We start from the raw sequence: 24,055 nt of genomic DNA, 5'->3' as shown, positions 1-24,055 counted from the left end.
CTATTCTTTTGAGAGAATTCCCATATTATCACAAAATATGTGATTTATTCTAAATATACCATTATTGAGAAATACAAGATTAAAATTTGTGTATTTAAACTACCTGGAAGAAGTGATACGGCACCATCTATAGCTGTAGCTATGATCGGCATCCATCTTTCACAACCGTTTGGCTCTCGTTTCTTAGCAAATTGCTTTAATTCATGATATGACTGAAGAGGTATTAATCTTGATAATTCATAGACTTGTGGAGGGGCAAGAAATACAGTATGAGTAGAATTATCTTCCAACATTTCTTCTGGAGTGCACCACTATAATGAATAGAAAGATATCATTAACTGTTGCATATTGCATAACCAAAAGATAAAAGTTACAGAGAATAAAATTATACTGCAGTACATTTGAAACAAATCTTATTACATACATTCAGCTGCAATAAAATATTAATTATGATATGATTAGAAACATGAAATATAAATTTTATAATACTAATATGAAGTGTAAATTCAGAATAAATATATTTTGCAAAAGAAACACATTGTAAACAGCTAGTGTCTGCAAATCATGCACCAGGACTGAGTATAAAGTTGTACATAAAAGTGGATAAAGATAATTCTTATAGTATCAAATAGAAGCATGTGGTCCCCTCTAGCATGTAGGAGGCTTAACTCAATGCTTTGTACCACAAAAGTGTCACATGCCAATATACATTCTTTCGTTTTTCCTCCAAGTATATTTAGACTTCAGAAATGGACATTACAACTCATATGTATTGAAGAAAAGCTGTTCCAGCTGGTCTCATAGATGCTTTATTAGCAAGATCTCATGACTTCACAGGCCAAGGTACGACATCAATATCTTGTACAACCTCATGAACAATGACTATGCTAATTGAGCACTGCTGGGCAGCAAAATGTCATTTGGCATGCATTGAAGATACTGTAAAAACGAACTGGACATATCAGTAAGTTTTCAATGAACTGGGCACAAGCAAAACTGATAAGTTCAACTCTTACACTGTCCCATAACATTAGATAGCTACTTCGACATCTGAAATATTACTTCCTTATTGCACATCTTTGCAACCTAGAGTGGAATGTGAGACAAGGCAATGCTCAAATGCTCATGCTGTCTACACACAACAAATGACACTGAGTCTGAATAGGTCCAATAATAATCTCCAAAGCAATGATGATCACTTGACCCTTACCAACACAGCATGTGACCTTTATTTGTTCTTGTGGTAATATGTAATGTTATGATGCTCAGTCCATTTAATAGGATGGACTGCATGAATGCACTAGTTGAGCATGTTTTGTATAAGACTTCATTCAAATAGAACCAAATGCCGAGGTTATACATGTTGCTAACAGCTTGGCATCTTTTGTGATAACAAAGTTTGCCCTGACTGCCTGTAAAGTCATATTTACTCTTGTATAACACATATGGCCTTCTATATCATGTGCTCCTGTGATGTAATACTGTCTTATGATCACTTACACACCTGCTTGAGCATCACTTACAAGCAATATATACTATTCTGTTTCTGTGACATTGAATATTTTTGGTTGTTTCAGTTTTTCTGATCAGTATGTATATCTTATAAAAATATATATCTGGATTTAAAACAATAACTGTTACATTGGTATTTCACTTAAATATATGAACACTTTATTAAATGAAAAACAACTTAAAACCGACAAAGAAATTTACACATTTTAATATGAAAAATAGGATAAATATCTTTTCTTCATCTAATTAATTTCAACTATTTACACAGTTTCAAATATTAAAGATGATAATTATGTCACTGAATTTGTTGTTGGCAATTTTTATAGCATAAATGTACATGCATATTTCATCTTGAAGAAATGCATATGTTTATCACAAAAATTAGCAAAAATGCTGCTGAGTTATTTTAAGATTAATTATTTTACAGAAAAAGATGAAAATATTACAAGTGATGTTTCTTTTTTTCCCCTCTTCCCCCCAGCAAAAGATGTTAACAATTACATATATTTTAAAAACATAATTTATGAATTTATGTATAAAAAGCTGGTTATTTAAATATAACTGTGCAATTTATTAAATGAAAAAATTATACTTGAATAATCTAAACAAAGCACAAAGAAAATAAACAAAACAGCTTTTAAAGCTATGCTTATTATAAATGTAAAAATTAACATCTTAAATGTTAAGGCATTAAAAAGTTTGGTACTTTCTGATTATCTCCATTCTCATGAGAGTCGCATATGAGTTGCCAAAGAAACATTCATCTGAATATTTTTATAACTTACAGGTACTATTCTATTCACAGATAACAATAAAAAGGAAGCATTTTATAAGAAACAAACTTTATGAGAGGGGAAAACAAAAATCTACTTGTATATAATCAATAATTATATTTTTATACTGTTGGATACAATTCAACTATGTCCTTCACATGCATTTCTTCTGCTTAAATAATTCTGAAGAGTTTCTTTCCATTTTCCATTTAGCTGTCTTCCTTAGAAAAACAACTGTACTTGTAATTATTCATACATACTAAGTTCTTTCATAGAAATTTTCTAAACTAAACTCAGAGGCATAATAGCGCTAATGGGCCAAGGCCTGCAGTGCCCGAAATCTGCTTTCTTGAACGTGGGCCCCAGGGTGCATAAGCATGTGCTCTGAATAAGTGGTCAGCTTGTCGCAGGACACCCAGTGTTTAATGCCCAAGCGAACTTGGTACTCATTTTATTGACACATGTGATTGAAATCAAGGAATGAAAGGCTGAGTCAACCTTTCCCAGGCCGGGACTCGAACCCCGGACCTGTATTGCTACTGCACAATACGCTAGCCACTGCACCACCGGGCCTCCATGGAAATTGTCACCTACTTAAAAAGTTAAGTTACCAAACAAGCATTTTAAAATATTTCTCTCCACAAAACACACATTTTTCTTGCGAGTGTGTGTGTGTGTGTGGGGGGGAAATGAACTTCTTTGAAACAATCGTTCTTTTGCTCATTGAGCCTTCAATCATATAAATCCATGTAAATTTAAGCATGGGTGTGGTATACTAGTATGTGGATTGGCTACAGGTAAATGCAGACCTGAAAATGTGACAAAAACATGACAATTCTAATTCAGTTATCACATCTAATAATGCAAAGAAGCAATGAAAAACATTTTTAAGAAATTAAGTTTTCCTTCTCCAACCACTGCAGTATTCCTAGCAAAAACAGTTTTGCTTGAACCAATGTCTTGGCTAGCTACACAGGATATTCTACATTATAGATGAAAATGTTTCACTTGAAGATTTGTCCTTTGTAGGTTTCCTCCAAAGAGCTGGATTTCCAGTAAATCAACCAATAAAATAAAAAGCTAAAATTCTGGAAATGCTCCTTTCAGTGTGCTTCAGTATCAGAGAGTATTAAAAAATTGAATACTTTAGAATTATATTAATGGGACAGGAACTCAGTCCCAATTTTTAAAGAAAATACTCTGAGAGAAAGATCTGAAGGTCTAGCCACAAATACCGTATTTGACGGCATATAAGACACACTTTTTTTCCTAAATTTGGTCTCAAAAAAAGTTACCTGTGTCTTATATGTGAAGGACACAGGTTAACTTTCAATACTGAATGCTATTTTTAGCCCGGATAAAGGTCTAGACACACATAACTTTTTCTACATCTACATGTGTGTGGCCTTCTAAATAAGAGTGCGTCTTATATGCCGTCAAATACGGTACCTCAAGAGTTATTATTAAGTATTTTAAGTACTCGCATGTTTATACACTTACAAAAATGCATACCTTCTCTGCAATTTGAAGTTGAGCTTAAGGCACATTATAATACCAGCATGCCACAAGGCAGCTTTAGTTTACGACATACATTTTATTTCAAGAACATACGCACATTCTGCTTTGAGAATTACAAGTACAAAATAGCTACTTAAATCACAAAATATTAAAGAAGGTTTATCTAATTAAAAACACAAATATGTATTTTTAAATTTTAAATTTCTCAAAGAAATTTAACAAAATAAATAAATAAATAAAATAAAAAAGTCCTTCAATTACAACTATAAACTTCCTCTGTATCACTAATTCCTTTTAAATTCATAAGCATATGCTAAACTTTGTAAAACTTGATTGCAGATTGTAAAGGTAAAAATTTAAGTATAAATATGTAAAAATTTCTACCTTTCTAATAATAAATTAACAACAGCCCTTTAACTCCTCTTCATTCTAAAAATAACAAAGCATTAACATAATCATTTACTCCCTCTAATTTAGAAAAAGATCTGCCATCTAATCTCTGTTGTGCACTTATCCATGAAATCTTAACTCAGTAACCAACTATTAATTTGCTATGTATCTGAAATTTAATTCACTTAATGTAAACATTCTTGTGATCCAAAATGTGATCAGTATAAAAAGTCTTTGCTGTGCAATCTCTCTCTTTTTTGGATTGTTCCTTCTCTTTGCTCACTCTTCTTTGTTCGCTGCTTTTTTTCTTCCCTGCTTTGCTGTGCTGCCAGCCACTATTTACTTTCTGCTTCGCCCATTGTCTAAGAAAATATAAGCTGTACAAAATTGCGGTGTGCATGTCGCACCCACAAATGAAGCTTATGAATTTGTTTATGCCCACAAAGGCATGCACTATTATGAAAATAAAATTGTGTCTTCAAATTAGCAGTCTCGTTTGAAAGCTTTTTCTTTCCTATTCTCTCATCTTAAGTATTCACACAACTTTTTTCGAATCCTCAAGCCATTTATCTAAATCATTACATCTTATTTAGCCAGTAGGATACTATTAGAAATGTCAGAGGATAAACTTTGTGCATTACACATAAATAACACACGGCGAATAACAGTTTCAAGTTCTGTGTAATTTCTGGAATTTCGGCCAAGATCATCGATTTACTTAGCGAAGCCTTTCCATCACCACTTTAATAATGCCTAAATTGTGTTCCTTGCCTAAATTGTGCAATTTGTAGATGTTTTTTTAAGTTTAAACAGGATGATGTGTACATGGTATTCTTTGAAATTTATTGTTGTTATGTTAATTTATTAAAGCGACGTGTGCGCAGTTCGTAGATTCGTTCCTTGCCTAAATTGTGCAATTCGTAGATGTTTAAGTTTAAACAGGATGCTGTGTACATGGTATTCTTTGAAATTTATTGTTGTTATGTTAATTTATTAAAGCGAGGTGTGTGTAGTTCGTAGATTCGTTCCTTGTCTAAATTGTGCAATTCGTAGATGTTTTTTAAGTTTAAACAGGATGCTGTGTATATGGTATTCTTTGAAATTTATTGTTGTTATGTTAATTTATTGAAGCGAAGTGTGCGTAGTTCGTAGATTCGTTTGTTGCCTACATTGTGCCATTCATAGATGTTTTTTTAAGTTAAAACATGTTGCTGTGAACATGGATTCTTGTTAAATATTTTTGGTTAGAAACTTTATGTTTTTGCTATCTAAATTTTTTGTTTTTGTTTCAGATTTTTAGCTTAAATCGTGTGTTCAAAACGTAGTTTTTGCATGTGCGAAAATCGCGTTTTTGGAGACATTTTAGGCTTAAAGTTCGAAATATAAACAAAAGATTTAGATAGTAATATGACAGCGTGAAGTTTCTCGCCAAAAATGTTTGGCGAGAAATTTGGTGACTTGAGGGTGCATATCAGAGTAGTTCCTTAGTTTGTTGTCCAGCAATAGAAACCATGTTTAATTTGACTATGTCCGTCTACAAGTCTCTCCTTTCTCATGCATAATTCAAACTATGCAGTGAAACACCTGCCCAAATTCTGTTACAGCTATTATCCAGCATGATAATTACAATTATTATTATTACACACACATATATATCTAAGATAAAAAAATATGTGAATCAAAATTATAATTTAAACTAATGGAAAAACATTAATTCTCCCTCTCTATTCTAAAAATTGCAATAACTTCTCTGGATTGCATCATTTCTAGATCATTCTATGGCCTGCGCAACTCTGATGACATAATAATTGGGGAGTGAAACTACTATTGTAAACCAAAACTTTTCTCTTCGTGTGCTTCCATCTTCCATAACTACACACTTCAGCTTCTTCAGCTGTGCTTGGACGCAATTTCACTACGCTGCTTCCTATTGCAATAATATCAATAATGTAAATTTTCTTGAACAGGGCACGTTTACGATGCCAAGTGATCTGTGGCCACATAATGTCAATTAGAAATAAAAATGGAATTAAAATCGTCCCGACTGCCAAGTTTTATTTACGAAGTCAAGACACTCAATCAGACGCTTATGACGCAATCAGAATACTTCTTCAATATAGGATAACTACGCATCAACAGTGCTCTGTCTTTTCCTAGCTTTTGTTATGACATATATATATATTTAAAAGCAATTTATACAGATGCTCTTTAATATTTATGATGAAACAAATTGTAATTCTTAAAAAATCCACGTATTATATAACATATTATCAAATGTCAGATATTTATAAACAAGAAGGTTAGGTTATTTGATTACGGCAAAGCTATAACGGCTATGTGCCTCAGAGGAATGATGCCATTATGAAGGACTTTCTGAGTAGGATTAGCTCATATTAACATTACACATGGGCCATGAAGCCAGCTCATTCACCTATGATCAAATCCATAGCAGGTCAAACTACCAATATTCAGTTGTCTAAAGCACTCATTCCTCGGTGGGGTTTAAATAACAGAAAATCAAGAGGAAAAGATCTAAAATATGCTGAACACAGTTACAACACACATTATCAATAATTTTTAAATATTACCAAATACTAAAATTTTATTACATTAAAATTTAATGCCTTGCTTAACTGAGCAATGCAAAGAACAAAAGAGTTATCTACCTCACAGGAAATGTACCTTTGTAAGAGCACATTCTACAGACAACTAGCACTCGCATTATACACTGACAAAATGATGAAGATATCCATACAGCCAGGTCAAACTATATTACTCTTTGATTACCCACACAACACTTACAAGAATAACCAGGCAAAAGCACTATGTCACCCAAGTAGGCAATCCAGAATTTTATGAAAATGTAATCATCTGGCAACTCACTAATGTTTGCACACACATTATGCCTATGCATGATATACAGTTTTTTTTTTTTTTTTTTTTAATTTGAAGGTCTTGTTGTCTTGTCATTTTCTTTTAACAAAATGTAATGCCACTGTGGAATTGTTCTGGTAATGATAAAGAGAAACTGTTGCATTTTTACAGAAATATGGCCTTTAGTCTGGTAGCCGAGAGGTAGGAATGCAAATTCCATGAATTGTGCAGTTCTCTCTCTCTCTTGATGTGCATATGGAAAAATTGCTGTATGTTACCAAGAATTATGCAATTCTCTGATGATTTCTTAAGAATGCTGAGCACATGCACAGATGCAAAGAAAAAAGAAAGATTAAGTGCTTTACTTTGTATATTTGCAGTGTTCTTAATTTAGTTAATTTATTGTTGCTTCATATAATTTTGAGTTCTTCATTATGGATGTTTGTTTTGTGTAATTTTTGGTGTTTCATTATGGATGTTTCTTGCAGTTTTTGTTTTGTTGCTGTTTTATGCAATTTTCAAAGTGTAATTTTTTTAAATGCCTACTCTTTCACACACATTAAGTCAGTGAAAAATTAGTCGCTAACACTTGATCACTTTGTGGGAAAGTTGGTTGGATAATCAGAGTAACCAAACTACTAGTATTCAGCACTCTCTTCCTTTTACCTGCTGGTGCAGAAAGTATTCCTTGACTATGTTGTAAGAAGTGAAATTCAATGCTTTTTCCACCACCCTTAGTTCTCACTTACTTAATGAAAAAAGTTAAAAAGAAACAAATTATCCAAGAGAAAAAACATATGTTTATTAATATGCCTATATAATAAGGATAGATAATCTATAGAATTTTTTTAATATGCCTGCTTATAAAGTACATTATTTTTAAATTTTTGATTATTCAGCATTTCTCCACCAATTCCTTTGGTACATTTATAGTATACTTTCTACATATGCATAATAGTTTTCTTAATTTTTTAAAAAACTGTGAAAATTATTCCTCTGTACCTTTAATTTAGACTATTAGCACAACCTTCATTCACTTATTGCACAGATAAATCATCAGTGATTTACAACATAATACTTATAAAATCTGTGTGAACATTACTAATTAATAAGTATGCAAATATCATTATTAAAAGCTAATGTTGTAACACAATGGTTGTTTCAAATATTTATTTGGATGAGTCACACACAAAATTAAGCAAAAATTAACATTAGATTAGCCAATGTCTTTTGGAAAAAAAAAAGTTTTAGCTGAAAAGAAATATGGACATTTCTTCCAACAATCAAAATATTCTGACCTATTGGAATACTCCCCCCCCTCCAATCTTGAAGGAAAAGACTGCACCAGTCTTTTTTGAATACTAATTTGAGGTTGACTTTTGCATAATTTTTTAAAAATAATTTACCTTTTTCATTTTTATTATCTTCATTTACAAATAAGATTTTATCAAAATTTAATAATTTCCTGAAGTAATCTGATAAGATTTAAAGCAAGAGTGATCCACATGCCATTCCAAAAATTTACAGCAGTCAATACTTAACATCTTAGTTAGTTCAAAACTTAGTAAAGACCTTGAAAAAATATCGGTCTATGATAGATTTAAATTTGTATCATGTACTGCATTCGTTTTGATTAGATAAATCTTTTTTCAAAGATGTGATTACATTACGTCTACTAGTGAAAGGTTAGCACACTTATGATTTATCTGAAATGATTATTGATGAAATCTTATCTGAAGGATTTATCTGAAATGCTCAATACAAAAAGTGGATTAAAACATACATAAATTAACCATTATGTTCTTTTATTTATTAAAGCTATTTTACTGCATTCATGTTCAAAATATTAAAACCGTATTGAATTTTTTTTTTTTTTTTTTTTCATTTTAAGAAGAATGCTGCCAATTTAATTACATCCACCTTCAACAATGGAAAAACATTTTAGTTTACGCTACATTTAAACATGCCAGTTTTTCTTCTAAGTTTGCTTTCCAGAGAAAGCAGACCAATGTTGTGTTGTTGCCAAAATACACTATTTTTTTAATTAAAAATTAAAAGCAATTAGTAGCATTCAGTCAATTACAAAAATGATTAAGCTCAACCTAAAACATGATTTATGTTAAAAGAAAAATATTTTTCATAATAAAAGAAATTGGTTCAATACATAGGATTCAAAACATAGTTATAAATACAATTTTTGTAAATACAATAGTTGTAAATACAATTTTAACTTCCACTTGAAATAAAATACAGTGTAAAGTAAATTTTGTTTTGAGATTAAAAAGTAACTTGAAAAATTCAGTGTTACATACCCTCATAACGGTAACTTCTCCCTTGTCTAACAACACATCAGGCTGACGAGGCAAACAGCATAAATAAAACATTGTATCATACCGTCGGTGGCCAACAGAAGTTGGTGTGAGCCAGTCAGACCACTCATACAAAGACCAGATGTCTGGACACATATGAGATTCTAAACATAAATCTATAAACATATGTGGATCCTTATGTATCTTCTCCTGCCACATCTGAATATTAATATTCTGAGTCAAGAGAGTATGTGTCATAGCTTCTTGTGTAGTTTCAAGAGCAGGATTGGTTAATAATAGAATGCCAGTCTCTTCGAATGTTTCTCTAAGAGCTGCAATACGCAAGGCAATATCTGGTGGGAGGTAGTCTTCATCTAAAGGAGCTCCCTTAGATTCTAATGTTAAAGGGTTTTTTATTATAGGTGGCCTTGGACCATGATAATGGGTACAAAATTCCATAAGTTCTCCTCTAGTTATTCCCAATTTTTCAAACACAATCCACCAAAGTGGAGAATAATCTGCAACTTCCACCAGACCTCCAGGAAATACATAAGCATTTGCCATAAATGAGCTCAAACCACTTCTTTTTACCATCAGTAGACGATAATCAGTTACATTCTGCTTGGTGGTATAGTTCCATTTAGTAGAACCCATTACATTGGCTAAGTTCTTTCCTTTAGCTATGACATCATGTAGAGATAAGCGAGATGCTATGATTAAACTTGATGCTTCTCTCCATGGCCTTTCCATTTTCGCTAAAAAGATACAAGATAAATATTAGTTTCAGAAATAAGAAAATGCATAAAACATATAAATAAGACCAATATTTGTAATACAATGAATACTAAGAATAATACTGCTGATAAAAATCCTAGGTACTTTTCCATTCAAGCCATCCCACATCATACTTTTTTGTCTTGGTGTTTTCCCTCATTGCCAGGGGCTGAAAGTTTGATAACTTTCTTCCCTGCCAAAGACTATCTTCATAACTATCACTAATGTAATCATATTTTTCATCCAATATCTTTTTCAATTCTTTTTTTTTAATGCAATAGATTCTACCAACTTAAAATTTATCTAGATATCAAGAAGTGGCTATTCTGTTTCTTCACTAATGTAATCATATTTTTCATGCAATATCTTTTTCACCAATATCTTTTCACGATATTTTTTATCCAATATCATCATCTATACTTAAAATTTATCTAGATATCAAGAAGTGGCTATTCTGTTTCTTCAAGAAAGAGATGCTGTTCACAGAGAAAGATTGTGTCCAAATAATTCTCTCATGAAATTAAAATGTAACTCAAAGCCAAAATAATTATGCAGACTTCACTCATGCTGAGAAATTTATGTCTGAATACAAATGTGATGTGTTGGACCATGCATTCCTTTCATTACTGGCATGTGATTCACATCCTTATGGAATGAGGGGTGAATATCTATCGAGTTTTGAGAATCAAAGCTTGATTCAAATGAATCAATATAATGGTTGACTGGAATAATAACATAACCAGAGGTATATATATGCCAACTGTTATCTCATTTTAATGTTAAAATCAATGCAAGGTACCAATATTGGGAGAATCAATGAAAACGTATTAAAAAAAAAAGAGAAAAAAATAATGTTGGTAATGCTATTCTCCCAATTTTTTTTTTTTTTTTTTTGGTGTGTGTGTGTGTGTGTGTGTGTGAAATTACAGAATGTTCCTTGTTGCCTTTCCGGATCCCTTTCATCTAGCAATGAGGCAAAAGTATGGGAAAAGAAATAAACCAAAATGTATGAATACGGTGTTGAAAATGTACAGTATGGCTTTAACAGAAAAGATCCAATTTTTATAATCATCACATTAACACTTATTACACATCATCACATTTTCATTTTTTTATCAGATTTAAATGCCTCAACTGCTCCCATTCTCAGCATGGTTTTGTTTATGAAATCCACCAAATTTAAAATCATTCTTCAAAACCCAGTAACTCAAATTATTTTTCAAGTGTCATGAATTCATCTTGTTTGAAAAATCCAAGTTATAGTTCTAATGCTTTTTCTAGATATTAATGCAGCACAGAAAATCTGATGTCATTTTTTTAATTACTGTAAACTGTAAGAAAGTAATTCAAGAATGTTATGAAATAAGTTCTATTACTTATGAAATAAGTTCTATTACTTATGAAAATTATTAGTAATTTTAGCTCACTGTATTTATTTGGTGAACTCTTTTAACTGATCTGAAAATTACTAATGAAAGGTTTTTACTTAATTTTTCTTTAAGACTTCTGTAATTTAGTAGAAAATGGTGAAATTTCAGTGAGTATAATTACACAATTTTTTTCCTTAAATTTCTTCTTATGCAATTTGACAATTTTGTAATCCAAAACCTTTATCCTTATTTTGATTTCACATGTAAGAAAACAAAGCCTTACAATGAAACACTGCTAGAAAAGAATACTTTCACAGAAAATTTCTGTGGAAAACTGGTTGACAGATTGACTATACATAGCTAGGTACAAACCTATTACACTGAAATATCAAGATATTTATAAGAAAATCAAGAGTCAGAGCAATCTCAGTGACTAAAATAATTTTAAAAAAATAAATAAAAATAAGCAATTGTTTAATTAATGAACTAGCTTTTAATAGTATTTAACAAATGATTGAATATTCTATCACTAAGTCTTAAATGCAAACAATATAAAAATATTTACCTTGGAATGGCAAATAATTGAATGGTAATTACTTACTTAATGACATTCTAAAGATTACATTAATGAACATATGGAGCAAATAATACTCTTAGTATAAGGATATATATGATCAAGTGCATGTTCCTAAATGGGAATATGCCAAAACATTATGCAGAACTTCCTCCTCCCCCTTATAATATAATAAGAGCGCTTTTTACTTTGCTAATTCTGAATAACTGAATTTGGCTGATAAATGACTAGCCTAATTCTGGAATAAGTGTTAGTTTTCAAAGTCAGAAAAATAAAACTACAGTACATATAGTATACTGAATCAGGCTTATTGAGAACATAAAAATGTCAGATTTTAATTTTGGAAGTGCCATATTTACTTGTATTTCTTTTAGTTTTTTTTTTTTTTTTTTTTTTTTTTTTTTATGATTTAGAAACGTTTTATTTATGACAGCAACATACAGGATATGGATATATAGTAAAAAGAAAAAAAAATTAAAGTAATAGCTAATTTCTTAGTAATATAAAATATATATAAGGAGTTCCAAAAGTCTGTGTCTTTTACAAAGTAAAGAAATAATATGAACATAACTACAGTCAAAAGTCTTTAATCCGGACTCGTCGGAACTTCGGTGATTCCGGATTATCGATTTTTCCGGATTATAGATCATCAGTTTAAATCTGGTAAGATGGCATGCAGAAATTATAAAATTAAAAATATAAAACAGTAATTTATAAAATAATGAGCAATTATGATCTAAAGGGTATCAAAATTTACAAAAAAAAAGCTTAATATTTATTTGTTTACTTTATTAAACATTTCTTTCAACGCGCGCATGCGTAAAGCATACATTACGCATAGCCGAAATTAGAAAATTGCAACCAGAAAACTATTTAATTTGTATTCGTGATATTTGTAATGACCAGGAATTTGATTTAAATCATATCAAAGACGAAGTACATTGAGATGAAATACTACATTTAATAAGGAATTATAAGCCGAATAAAATAAAAACATCTGCCCTGAAGATAACGATAGTGTTGACATATCAACTTCCAGTTCATTGCGCGCCGCCACGTTCCTCCTTCCCCCCCGCGCAGAGCAGCGTGAAATTGATAAACAGATTTCCGAACGGTTAAATAAACAAAGGATATGCCTTTATCCATTTTTTGGAGCAATTCCACTTTTTGTTTGATGGACATCGAAACATACATTCGTTTTCGTAGATCCTTTGGGAGCTCCAGCATCGGAAATTCTATTTGACATAATCGAAAGTTCAAGCTTACTTTTATAAAATTGCTCTTACAGTCTGTAAAAAATAATAAGCCGGATCCAATTCGAAGATTAAGGAACAACGCAATCATCAACATTAACTGAAATAGACAATTAGATAATTTGAGCTTATACCGTCCGTTATACATTAAACGCGCAGTGAAAACGTATTCTGCGCTTGTGCACACGCAAATGCGCAGTCGTAAAGGTCTTACGCGCACGCTTAAACGCCTATGCGCATGCATCAACGCGGCGCATGCGCAGAAAGTTTTTAGCTTTGAGGTCCGGATTATAGATCATTCCGGATTATGGGTGTCCGAATTAACGACTTTTGACTGTATTACATTTTCAGAAACCCTGCTTGTTGTCTATAATCCTAATAATAACCACTGCTAACCTAAACACAATTTTATAGCCTGTATATTCACCACTATGGAAAATCATTCACCACAGTTCTGAAAATCAATAGAGGTCAGTTTTGCCTGTTCTTCATACTCTGCTGAAATCACATCTTGATGACTCTTGGAATCTTTTTCATGCATGCTTGCTCTGATTTTTAGAAAAAAGGACAAAATCATATGGGAGAAGTTCAGGCGAGTGAGCTGCCATAAGATTGATTTTAGAAGCACAAATGCAGTTTATGGTTTAGGCTGACCAATAGGCTGTGGTATTGTGAAATTTTTAATACTGAATACACTAACATTTTGCAGAACCTGCATCAAAATCCTTCAATTATAAAGAGGAAAATGCACTAAGTTTTTTAACTCAATGTATGGTAACATTAGTACACCTGTAAGTAAGTATAGGGATAGTAAGTAAGTATATTAGTAATTATAGGGATGCATTTATAAAGATGGCACACCTCACCAGAAGTTTTGAAGGCTTCATTTGATAAGTTTACTTAAAACAAAATATGATTCTTTTTGGTATATAATGCCTATTGATATATTGCCAAAAATACCACCTGTAACTGATTCTTGCGAGTGTTTGCCAACCCTGTCCTTGTTCCCGAGCATTTTGAATGTGATTGACAAGTATTACCCACTGGAAATAAATATATATACATATACATATTTCATCAACAAAAGGAACTAATACATCATTCTGGTGTATAGGCAGCTATCAGAATGATCTGGAGGCTTCTTGGAATACGGGAGCCTTAACAACTTGATGTGCGTGACCCTAGAAGCTAACCTCTGCACAGCAACTCATGTTTGTTTGATAACTTTTTGAATTCTGTCTTCCTTTAGAAATGTATATTGAAATATAGACATATTATAATATTTTCTTCTTTCAATTTTTAAGAGATAAAATTAGTAAAAATGGCAGGAGTATGTGAGTAAATGCAGTATCGTAATGAAAATGATGATAATCTACATATGCCTTCTACTACATCAGCCCACCAGTAGCCAGATGCTGAATACTAATAATTCAACCTAAATTAAAATGTCAGCAAATACGATGGCTGCATGAGCATCTATATGATATTTTCTATAGGCAATGGGAATAAGAGATAATTTTCCTTAAAAAGTTCTTTTAAGCAGGTAATCTTTGTATGCTTTGCCAAATATACAATAAATAAGCAAAAAATACTACGTACATCAAACATCAATAACTTATCCGTTTAGGCAAAATAAGTACAAAACCGACTAAAATACTGAAATTAAACTGCACCTAAGATGCATTAAAAATTCTAAGGTATAAAATACAGTCAAAAGTCGTTAATTCGGACACCCATAATTCGGAATGATCTATAATCCGGACCTCAAAACTAAAAACTTTCTGCGCATGCGCCGCGTTGACACATGCGCATAGGCGTTTGCGCGTGCGCGTAAGACCTTTTACGACTGCGCATATGAGTGTGCGCAAGTGCAGAATACGTTTTCGCGTGCGCGTTTTATGTATGATGGACGTATAAGCTAAAATTATCTAATTATCTATTTCAGTTAATGTTGATAATTGCGTTGTTCCTTAATTTTCGAATTGGATCCGGCTTATTATTTTTTGCAGACTGTAAGAGCAATTTTATAAAAGTAAGCTTAAACTTTCGATTATATCAAATAGAATTTCCGATATATATTTGTTAATATGTAAAGGATCTAAAGCGAAAGTATGTTTTGAAATCCGAAATCTGTTTATCAATTTCACGCTGCTCGGCGGGGGGAACGCTGCGACGTAATGAATTGGAAGTTGATCTGTCAACACTATCCTTATCTTCAGCGCAGATGTTTTTATTTTATTTGGCTTATAATTTCTTTACCAAATGTAGTATTTCATCTCGATATGCTCCGTCTTTGATATGATTTAAAACAAGTTCCTCGTCATTATAATTCGCTTCCGATAGCGAAGAAAAGTGACAGAGGTTATTGAAAACGAAAAAATTTCGATTGACAAATTAGTCGGTGTTCTCGACACAGCAATTATAGGACTTGAACAGCGGAACTTTGTAACTGAACAAGAAATTATGTCTGTTTAATAGAATTAAAGAGAAAGTATTATCACATGAAACGAAGCAAAACTTAAACAACTTACATTGAAAGAAATGTTTAATAAAGTAAACAAATAAATATTAAGCTTTTTCTTTTTGCAGATTTTGATACCCTTTAGATCATAATTGTTCTTTATTTCATAAATTACGGTTTCATATTTTTAATTTTAGAATTTCTGCATGCCATCTTACGAGATTTAAACTGATGATCTATAATCTGGAAAAATCGATAATCCGGAATCGCCGAAGTCCCGACGAGTCCGGATTAACGACTTTTGACTGTATATGCTTTGAGTAGAGAAACATGCAATTGCAACACATACATATCTATTAAAGGTAAAAGCTCAAAATCATTAATAATGCTTTTAAAATAGATGTTGAGTAGTTCTAGCTGGGACTATGACTGTCAATGATATATTAATGATCTTTTGCTGTCTCATGCTTGAATGTTCCATGGTACTGTTGGTGATAAATTTTTTTCATGGACGACAATGCAACATATCACCAAACAATCGCTGTCAAGGTGTGTCTAGAAAATGAGGATATTCAGCTCCTCGTATGGCCAGAACATTCTCCAGATCTGAAGCCCATTGAAAAGGTTTGGAATGCTTTGGGGGATTCTTGCTGGTCCACAATGCCCTCTCCAATAAACAAGGACACCCTCATCCATGCACTGACAGAGAGATGTGATAAATTAGCCCAACAGATACAGGATAATATTTTTCAAAGCATGACACGATGTTTGGAATCTTGCATCACACTTCATAGTGATCATAGCGCATACTGACATCTTACACAAGAGATCCTGTGGATAGTAACTGCATTTTTTTCACTTTCACATATTCAGTACAAAATGTCCATAGCAGCCTGGGTTTCTGAGAATAATAAATTATCTTTATTGTTATGTCCTAGTATTTTGGCATTATTTTATTTCACTTGCCATCCAACCACACTTACTTTTTTATGCACTATATAGCCATTTGTGATCCGTTCTCAATAATTTTTCACCAGTGTATTACAACAAAGCACATGATGGTTATCTACTTAAAACTTTCATAAAAACCAAACCATCTACAATTCTTCTTGGATGTATAATAATTTTAAAATGTAGTTACCTGAATTCAATTTTTCAATGTGCATTATATTCTTTTAAGGGGAAGGGACTTCCTTTTACTATTACGCTTATGTGACTTTGCTTTTTGATTGCAGAACAAACTGAAAAATCAGAGTTTCATTTTTATGGTATTCACACAAACTTTTGAACAGTAACTTATACATTATTTTGAATAACAGAAAATATCCAAGAACAGCTCTACTTACTTTTTCTTCTTTTACTTGGAATGAAAAAATTGTATAGCATTTTACCTATTTGTGCTAGCAGATGACATCAAAATCTCTAACTAGCAGCTTCTGTTTTCCAAAGACACTTTTATAATTCCTCAGACGACTTAAAATATTATTACTTCCCTTTTATAAAGCATTGCAGGTACTTTTATTCACTGATTTATAAAGAACTTTTCTAGATTGCTCAGAGTGTGAAAAACTAAACTAGCACCAATATAACAGTGAAATTTTTTCATTTTCAGATTCTAATTACACAAACCAAGTTACTAAATTCATCTTTAATTTAAGCACTTATTCTGTTACTATCATTCAAAAAAAAAAAAAAAAAAAAAAAATCTCAAAATCATAAGTTACTAAACAGGCGTTTTTTTTATTATGTAGCTTTAAAGTGTCTTATCCTTCTATTTTTATATTTTTTGCAAATGCCCATTTAAGAAGAATAAGATCTATCATTTTTAATATATTTTCCAAGAAAGCTCAAAAATTAAAAATCTGTTGAATTATGTCCTTTAAAAGCATCTTGGTTTAATTTTCAGTCATGCTTCAACATTCTGGCTGAAGACACAAGGACTGTCCGCACATTTTTTAGGCTGCTTTGCGATATATAGATATATATAATTATAATTTATTTACTAAATTATATTGATTAATTGATTAGTTTATCTCCTAAGTTTAATAATAGTAGGATTATCTTAAAAGAGTAAATCCATACTAGCAAGTTATATTTTGAAAGATGTGTTAAAGTAACTTGAAAGTAAAATGTTTTAACGGGGACTGAAATTAAATCATGAATAACAAAATTTCAATTGTAAAAGGAATAAATTAAATGCATGTAATCATTGTCGTTGATCGGAAATTAGTTGACTTGGGGAACAAACCAACTCCCATTCAATGAACAATAATTTATAAATAAATATGAAGGTGTTTCGTCTTTACTCAAGCAATAAGGCTAAGCCAAACTGGCAATTCAAGTCAGGCCAAATATTTCCGTGAATAGAAGGGATTATGAACCAATGCTGATAATCAAAGAACTTATTCCTATTAAGCATTTTAGCCAATTCTATTTTGAGTGAAAAGCAATTTCTGCAGTAAATTTCGATAATGCTCAAGTAACCGCTTCCCAACACCCTCGTGTTATGCATTTGAGTTCAATATTATTTGTAAAAATTAAACATTGGAAATTGTCATTATGAAATAGAATTCAAAGTAGTTGAAATAAACATTAGAAAATTACAAAATATAAGATAAATAATGCAAACTTTGTAAAAACAAATAAAAAATAAAAAAATATAACTTTGTAAAAACAAATAAAAAATAATATAAAAATAAAAAAATATAATAAGAAAAGTGAATGTACATGAAGATATAAAGGCCAGAAAAAGTATTAATTAACTTACGTTCTTTCTAGTGGGGAGTGAGCAAAGTGTTCTCTTTGTGTCTGACTCAGAAACACTACACTTCTGAGTCAGACACGAAGAGAACACTTTGCTCACTCCCCACTAGAAAGAACGTAGTAAACAGGAGTTGGTTTGTCCCCCTTGAAAAGTCAACTAATTTCTAATCAACGACAATGATTACATGCATTTAATTTAATTCTTGCCTTTAATTTATTCCTTTTACAATTGAAATTTTGTTATTCATGATTTAATTTCAGTCCTCGTTAAAACATTTTACTTTCAAGTTACTTCAACACATCTTTCAAAATATAAGTTACTAGTATGGATTTACTCTTTTAAGATAATCCTACTATCATTAAACTTAGGAGATAATATAATCAATTAATCAACATAATTTAGTAAATAAATTATTAACTTACTTTGCAGCAATTGCGCAAGTAGTAGTAACTTGTTTTCGCACTAAATGAATTTAAGATCATACAACATATATATATATATACAACTATATTTTTGAAAGTATAAATTATCGTCTGCTGTTTGACAATTCTGTTTGCAGGCAAAATGGTGCTTTTAAAGAAGAAATACATGGAAGGCTATGTTTGTGCTCTTTTCGCTGAAAATCATTTGTATTTCATTATTAATAAATGCTGTGATTTTTCGGTATTTAAAGTAACGATAGATAATATTGTCAATAAGAAAGGAAAAACATGCCAAAGTTTAGCTTCAAGGAGAAAAATTATTAAAGGAAAAAAATGGAATGTTTTGAATGTTGCAAAAGTAAGACCTTTAATGTTAAAAGGAAATCTTTGAAGTTTAAAAGGACAGTCACATAATCAATAAAATACTCAGTGCCAACTGCAAATAAAATGATTAGTGCTCATTTGAATCTTAAAAGAAAGGGGAAAAAAGGGGGGGCGGGGTAATGTGCATCATTTTTTCCCATCACATATCGCCAAAAGAAGCATTCTCTATGAGAAACAATTATTCGGAAGAATGTCACAACAGATGAATCTTAGGTATATTTAAATGACTGCAATTAAATGAAATCCATTTATCACCATCAAAGAGAAGAAAAATTCTTAGAACATGGTTCAAAGAATCTAAGGAAAGTTTTTCAAAGGGATTTATGATTGTTGAGGGTTTTGATATAATGACAAATTAAAATTAAAGAGAGTGCAGAAAGCTGTTACAGTCAGTCCCACATATTATCAAGAACATATTTTTTTTCAAATAAGAAATACTTTCTCTTTACCCACAGTGCCACCAATGGATAGAACTGCATCAAGACAAAGCAAGCAGCTGCACGTCAAAATCTACTGTTAATTTTCTGGAAAAAAAAATGGAACAAGAAACGTCTATCAAGGCCATAGCCTTCATTCATATCTCTACTAAATCTCCTGATGTATCATCCACGGATTTTTACACTTCTGGACTTTTAAACAGCAGATTGTCCAGATGCCAACCTACAACCCACCTTGGACTTTGGAAACCTGTTCAAGAGGAATGGAATAAAATACCTCTTCCACTACTAAAAAAAGCTTTAGTGTCTTGGAAATTACAATACAGAAAGATAGTGAAGAATAAGGGTTATATAAAAAAAGATTTAAAACACAAAAATTTGAAGTAAAATATTTCTGTAAATACAATGAAAATAGTCTAAAAAATGTACGAACAGCCTTAGTAATGTCACAGTGAATTTTGAAATAAGTTTAAAAATAAATATTATCTAGCCTTAAATTAAATATATAGTGAGTGTTCTCTCCTAGTAGCGGTAAAGCCACAGCATGCAGTTTAACCACTCTATCACATTATGGGAGGGAAGAAGAGGACAGGAGCAGAAACTGACTACATATGAAAGACAGCAATTATTTATCACTTAAATTAAATATACATTTCTAGCTTACAATTTAACTGTTTTTATAGCTCTAAAATACACAATTTCTAGCTTTGAAGAAGGGACCATTCAATATTACATATCAAGGAAAAATTTCTTAAGGACATCAGATTCCCCTTGCATGTGGAAACTATATATGTAATTGAGAAGATAAAAACTAAATTTTACTTTTAACACATTTAACGCTCTAATTATCCATTTTTTCCCTTAAAATTTATCTAATTAATTTACTAAAAAAAGTGAACCTAAAATTTAATTTTTTGTATCACCTGTTAATAATAATATAATAAATATACATAATAATAATTAACCATAATAAATATATATAACAAGAAAAATTCCATGCATTTGGAAAGTGATTTCTGTTTTGAGAAGCAAATTATTCTGAGATATATTGCTGAAATTTTACTGCTTAAACTAACCGGAAGAGCGGTCCAGAGAGAGAACAAAATTTAATTTAATTAAAAAAAAAAATCTGATAGGTTTCAAATTTTAACAGTCTCACAAAAGTATTTGTTAACGTTTTTTAAGAATATATAACACAACTGCTAATAAGAATACAATAACAATAATAGTTGATTCAAAACTAAAGAGCACTCAGTCTCACAAGTGAACTTGCAAAAGAATATATTATATCATTCTGAATAAAAAAATTACAAATAAAAAGTTATAAATTTAATGAAATAATGCAGTTAGAGAAACACGTCATACAATTTTTACTCACTATCAGATAAAAGTCTTATCGCATTATTTAAAAATTTGAGTGTAAAATTATTAGTTTTCAACTTGTGATTACTTCCGTTATCAATTACGTGTTTTAAAACTCTAAACATCTCCGGTTGGACACATCAGTCTTATTACCCTACTACGCCAAAAAGCATGTTTTCTCGAATACGTAGATAGTACACATCCACATGAATGGGAGAAGCGCCATCTAGTGAATAATATTGGAATGAAATGTGACATTGCTGCTTTAAACCGCAAGTAAAATACAGGATGGAATTTTACCTGGTATTTTCCGGAGCCTTGCGTGTTCCGACACTGATGGAAGCTAGTAAGCAACTAATCGGTGAAAGGGACGAAGGGAATATTTTAAGCAGCAAGCTGCTGATGACAAACTTTCCTTCGCTGCGTCTGCATTGGTTGACAGAGCAATCGGAATATAGCTTGGTCAAGGCCGAAAGAGGAGTGCTAGTAGGTCACATACTTATTAGCGTGTGGAGCCGCGGGGAAACTGGTTTGTTTTAGTTAGGAACATCTTCGTCTTCCGTCGGAGCGCGCGGTGATAAATGCGAGTAGGGATGAACGCAAACGTTCTGATGTAGTTTAAAAGTAGGGAAAACCGGGCAATTTCTTATTTGCTATATTTTTTAATAAATTAAGCAGAATTCGTATTTTTATACAGTAAAATTTCTTAAATAATTAAAATTTGCGACAGTCGTTTTGCATATAAATGTCTCTAAGTACTCCCGTTTTTTTTTTTTTTTTCTAATAAATGGATAAAATTCCACGTAAAGTGTTAAAAATGTACCCCATACTCCCCAGCTTTTAGTTAATTCTGTCTGTGGAGGGAATTTAAGTAAAATTCCATAAATTGGCCCTGTGATAAATTCTAAACTGATAATAGACTAGTTTTGCAGAAAAATTCCACGCATTTGGAGAGCAATCCTTTTGTTTTGAGAAGCAAATTATTCTGAGATATACTGCTGAAATTTTACCGTTTAAATTAACCGGAAGTGGGGGTCCAGAGGGAGAACAAAAGAAAACAAAATTTAATTTAATTAAAAAGAATCTGATAGGTTTCGAATTTTAACAGTCCCTAAAAGTGATTTTTAAGGTTTTTTACGCTCGCAGTCCACCAGTCTGTTCTTGCACTCATTCCTGCTAACTCTTTTTTTTTTTTTTAAACTTTATTATTAAACACCATTTTCTTCCCACCTGCACTATATACAGTTCAACAACAGAATCACTAAAAGTTGCATATGTTTAGAATTCCCAATGCAGTGCTTAGGGTTGGCATACAATTCTATATTATGAGAGTCTTTTCTCAGTTCATCATATCAATATTCAGTTTTTTTAGTAAGATGGCTAACAATTTTAACTATTTATGTATTAACTTATTTACTAAATATCACTCACGCCACATAAAATTCAATTCAACAGCAAAATCCCAAAATATTTAAAAACAACATATCTTTCGAGTTCCTGATAGTGCTAGAGGCTGCCATACATATTTTTTATTCGCTATATTATTTCTTTAAAAACTAGTTGCTTGCGCAGCCAGCCGGCTAAAATAGTTATCATAAAAAAGAAGTACATAATGATTTTAATGAGTCCAGTTAGTGTAATTACATAAAAATATTGAATATTTCTAATTAGACATCTCATGATTTTAATACATGTTTATTTAAATAAATTATACTAAAGAGTAGAAAAAATATTCTTAAGAATTCAGTTTATTGCTTTTAAATCGTTTACTCAGTAGCCTCCCAGATTAAATTTGAAAGTATTTAAGGTTTACTGAATGGCAACACGCTGGCGAGTGGAGGATAAAAGTATTTTATTTCCGGCCGCGGCAACACATTAATTTCATAGAGTCAAGTTCATTAATTAAAATTGAAAGATAAATATCTTATATTTTTCCGAATGGCAAATATCGCGCGTTGGAGGTAAAAATATTTCATTCCAAGCAGTGTTGCCACTGCTTGCTTTCAGATCGTTGAATCTGTTAATAGAAAATATGAAATAAATAATAAAATTAATATGAGATTAAAATTTCGGGCTTCCAGTTGCCTCATGTTCAGGTGAAGAACTGCGTTACGGCAGGTGCATTGGAGCATTACGTTATTCAAAATTCGATGGCTCTAGGTACTGCCATTTTTTCACAATTCGAAGAACATACATATATACATGCGGTTTCCTCATTATTCAATTTTTTAAAATATAATACAGGGTAGTAATATTTGGTGACTACAATTTGAAACGCCGTTTATAGGGAACCAATGCAAAATCCCATAATAAGCCCCTTTTGGGCTACTAAATAAAAGACTAAACGAAAGAGAAGGAAAAATTAGAGAAAACAGTAACTGATTAAAATAGTAGCGCCACCCCGCATTTATGGTCATGTGATGTGGTAACTGCATATATAGCTAGTGCTGTGGTTGTTGTTAATCAGTTATTTCAGTTGCCAGTATGGCTAAAACTTCTGATTTCCAGAAGCCTTCGATCGTGGACAAATAGTAGGCGCTTGACGCATGGGTCATTCAGTTACCGAAATCGTCAGAGAGTTAGTATTTTCAAAGTCGACAGTGTCAAGAGTATACCGAGAATTCACGGATTGTTGGGAGAAAAAAAACTAGCGATTGGGCAAACTGCAAAGGACAATTAGCCTTGAACAAGCCTGGTGTGAGATGACTCGGCCGTATTGTACGTAGCCGGCGAAGCCAAATATTAGCTCAACACCCAAGCTGAATCAGTTCTCCAGTTCCCACCAGAGTATCATTGCTCAATGCACGCCATCAGGCTGCACGTCTTGCCTGGTCAGAAGAACACAGAGAATGAAATCTAGCGGACTGGAAACGAGTAG

At 31.7% G+C, this 24,055-nt stretch overlaps 1 protein-coding gene across 2 annotated transcripts in view; it reads right to left on the bottom strand.

The window, feature by feature from the left end:
• LOC118180008 (acyl-coenzyme A diphosphatase NUDT19-like) overlaps positions 1-21,633 on the bottom strand; it is a 34,357-nt gene extending 12,724 nt beyond the window's left edge. Inside the window, exons 1-3 of one of the 2 annotated variants that reach the window (XM_035349162.2) lie at positions 21,478-21,633; positions 9,380-10,131; positions 104-311 (exon numbers count right to left, since the gene is read on the bottom strand). In XM_035349162.2, the coding sequence (XP_035205053.1) occupies positions 104-311; positions 9,380-10,126 (955 nt within the window). In that variant the 5' untranslated portion in view covers positions 10,127-10,131; positions 21,478-21,633. Of the gene's footprint in view, positions 1-103; positions 312-9,379; positions 10,132-21,193; positions 21,352-21,477 lie in introns of those variants that run through there. The other variant, XM_035349161.2, reaches the window with a different exon arrangement.
• Between the last annotated feature and the right edge of the window lie 2,422 nt (positions 21,634-24,055).

The sequence above is a fragment of the Stegodyphus dumicola genome, chromosome 1 (assembly GCF_044657685.1).
Source record: "Stegodyphus dumicola isolate Sdum_Otavi_A_Nest chromosome 1, ASM4465768v1".
Classification (NCBI taxonomy): Eukaryota; Metazoa; Arthropoda; class Arachnida; order Araneae; family Eresidae; genus Stegodyphus; species Stegodyphus dumicola.
This window is presented reverse-complemented; position numbering and strand designations above follow the sequence as displayed.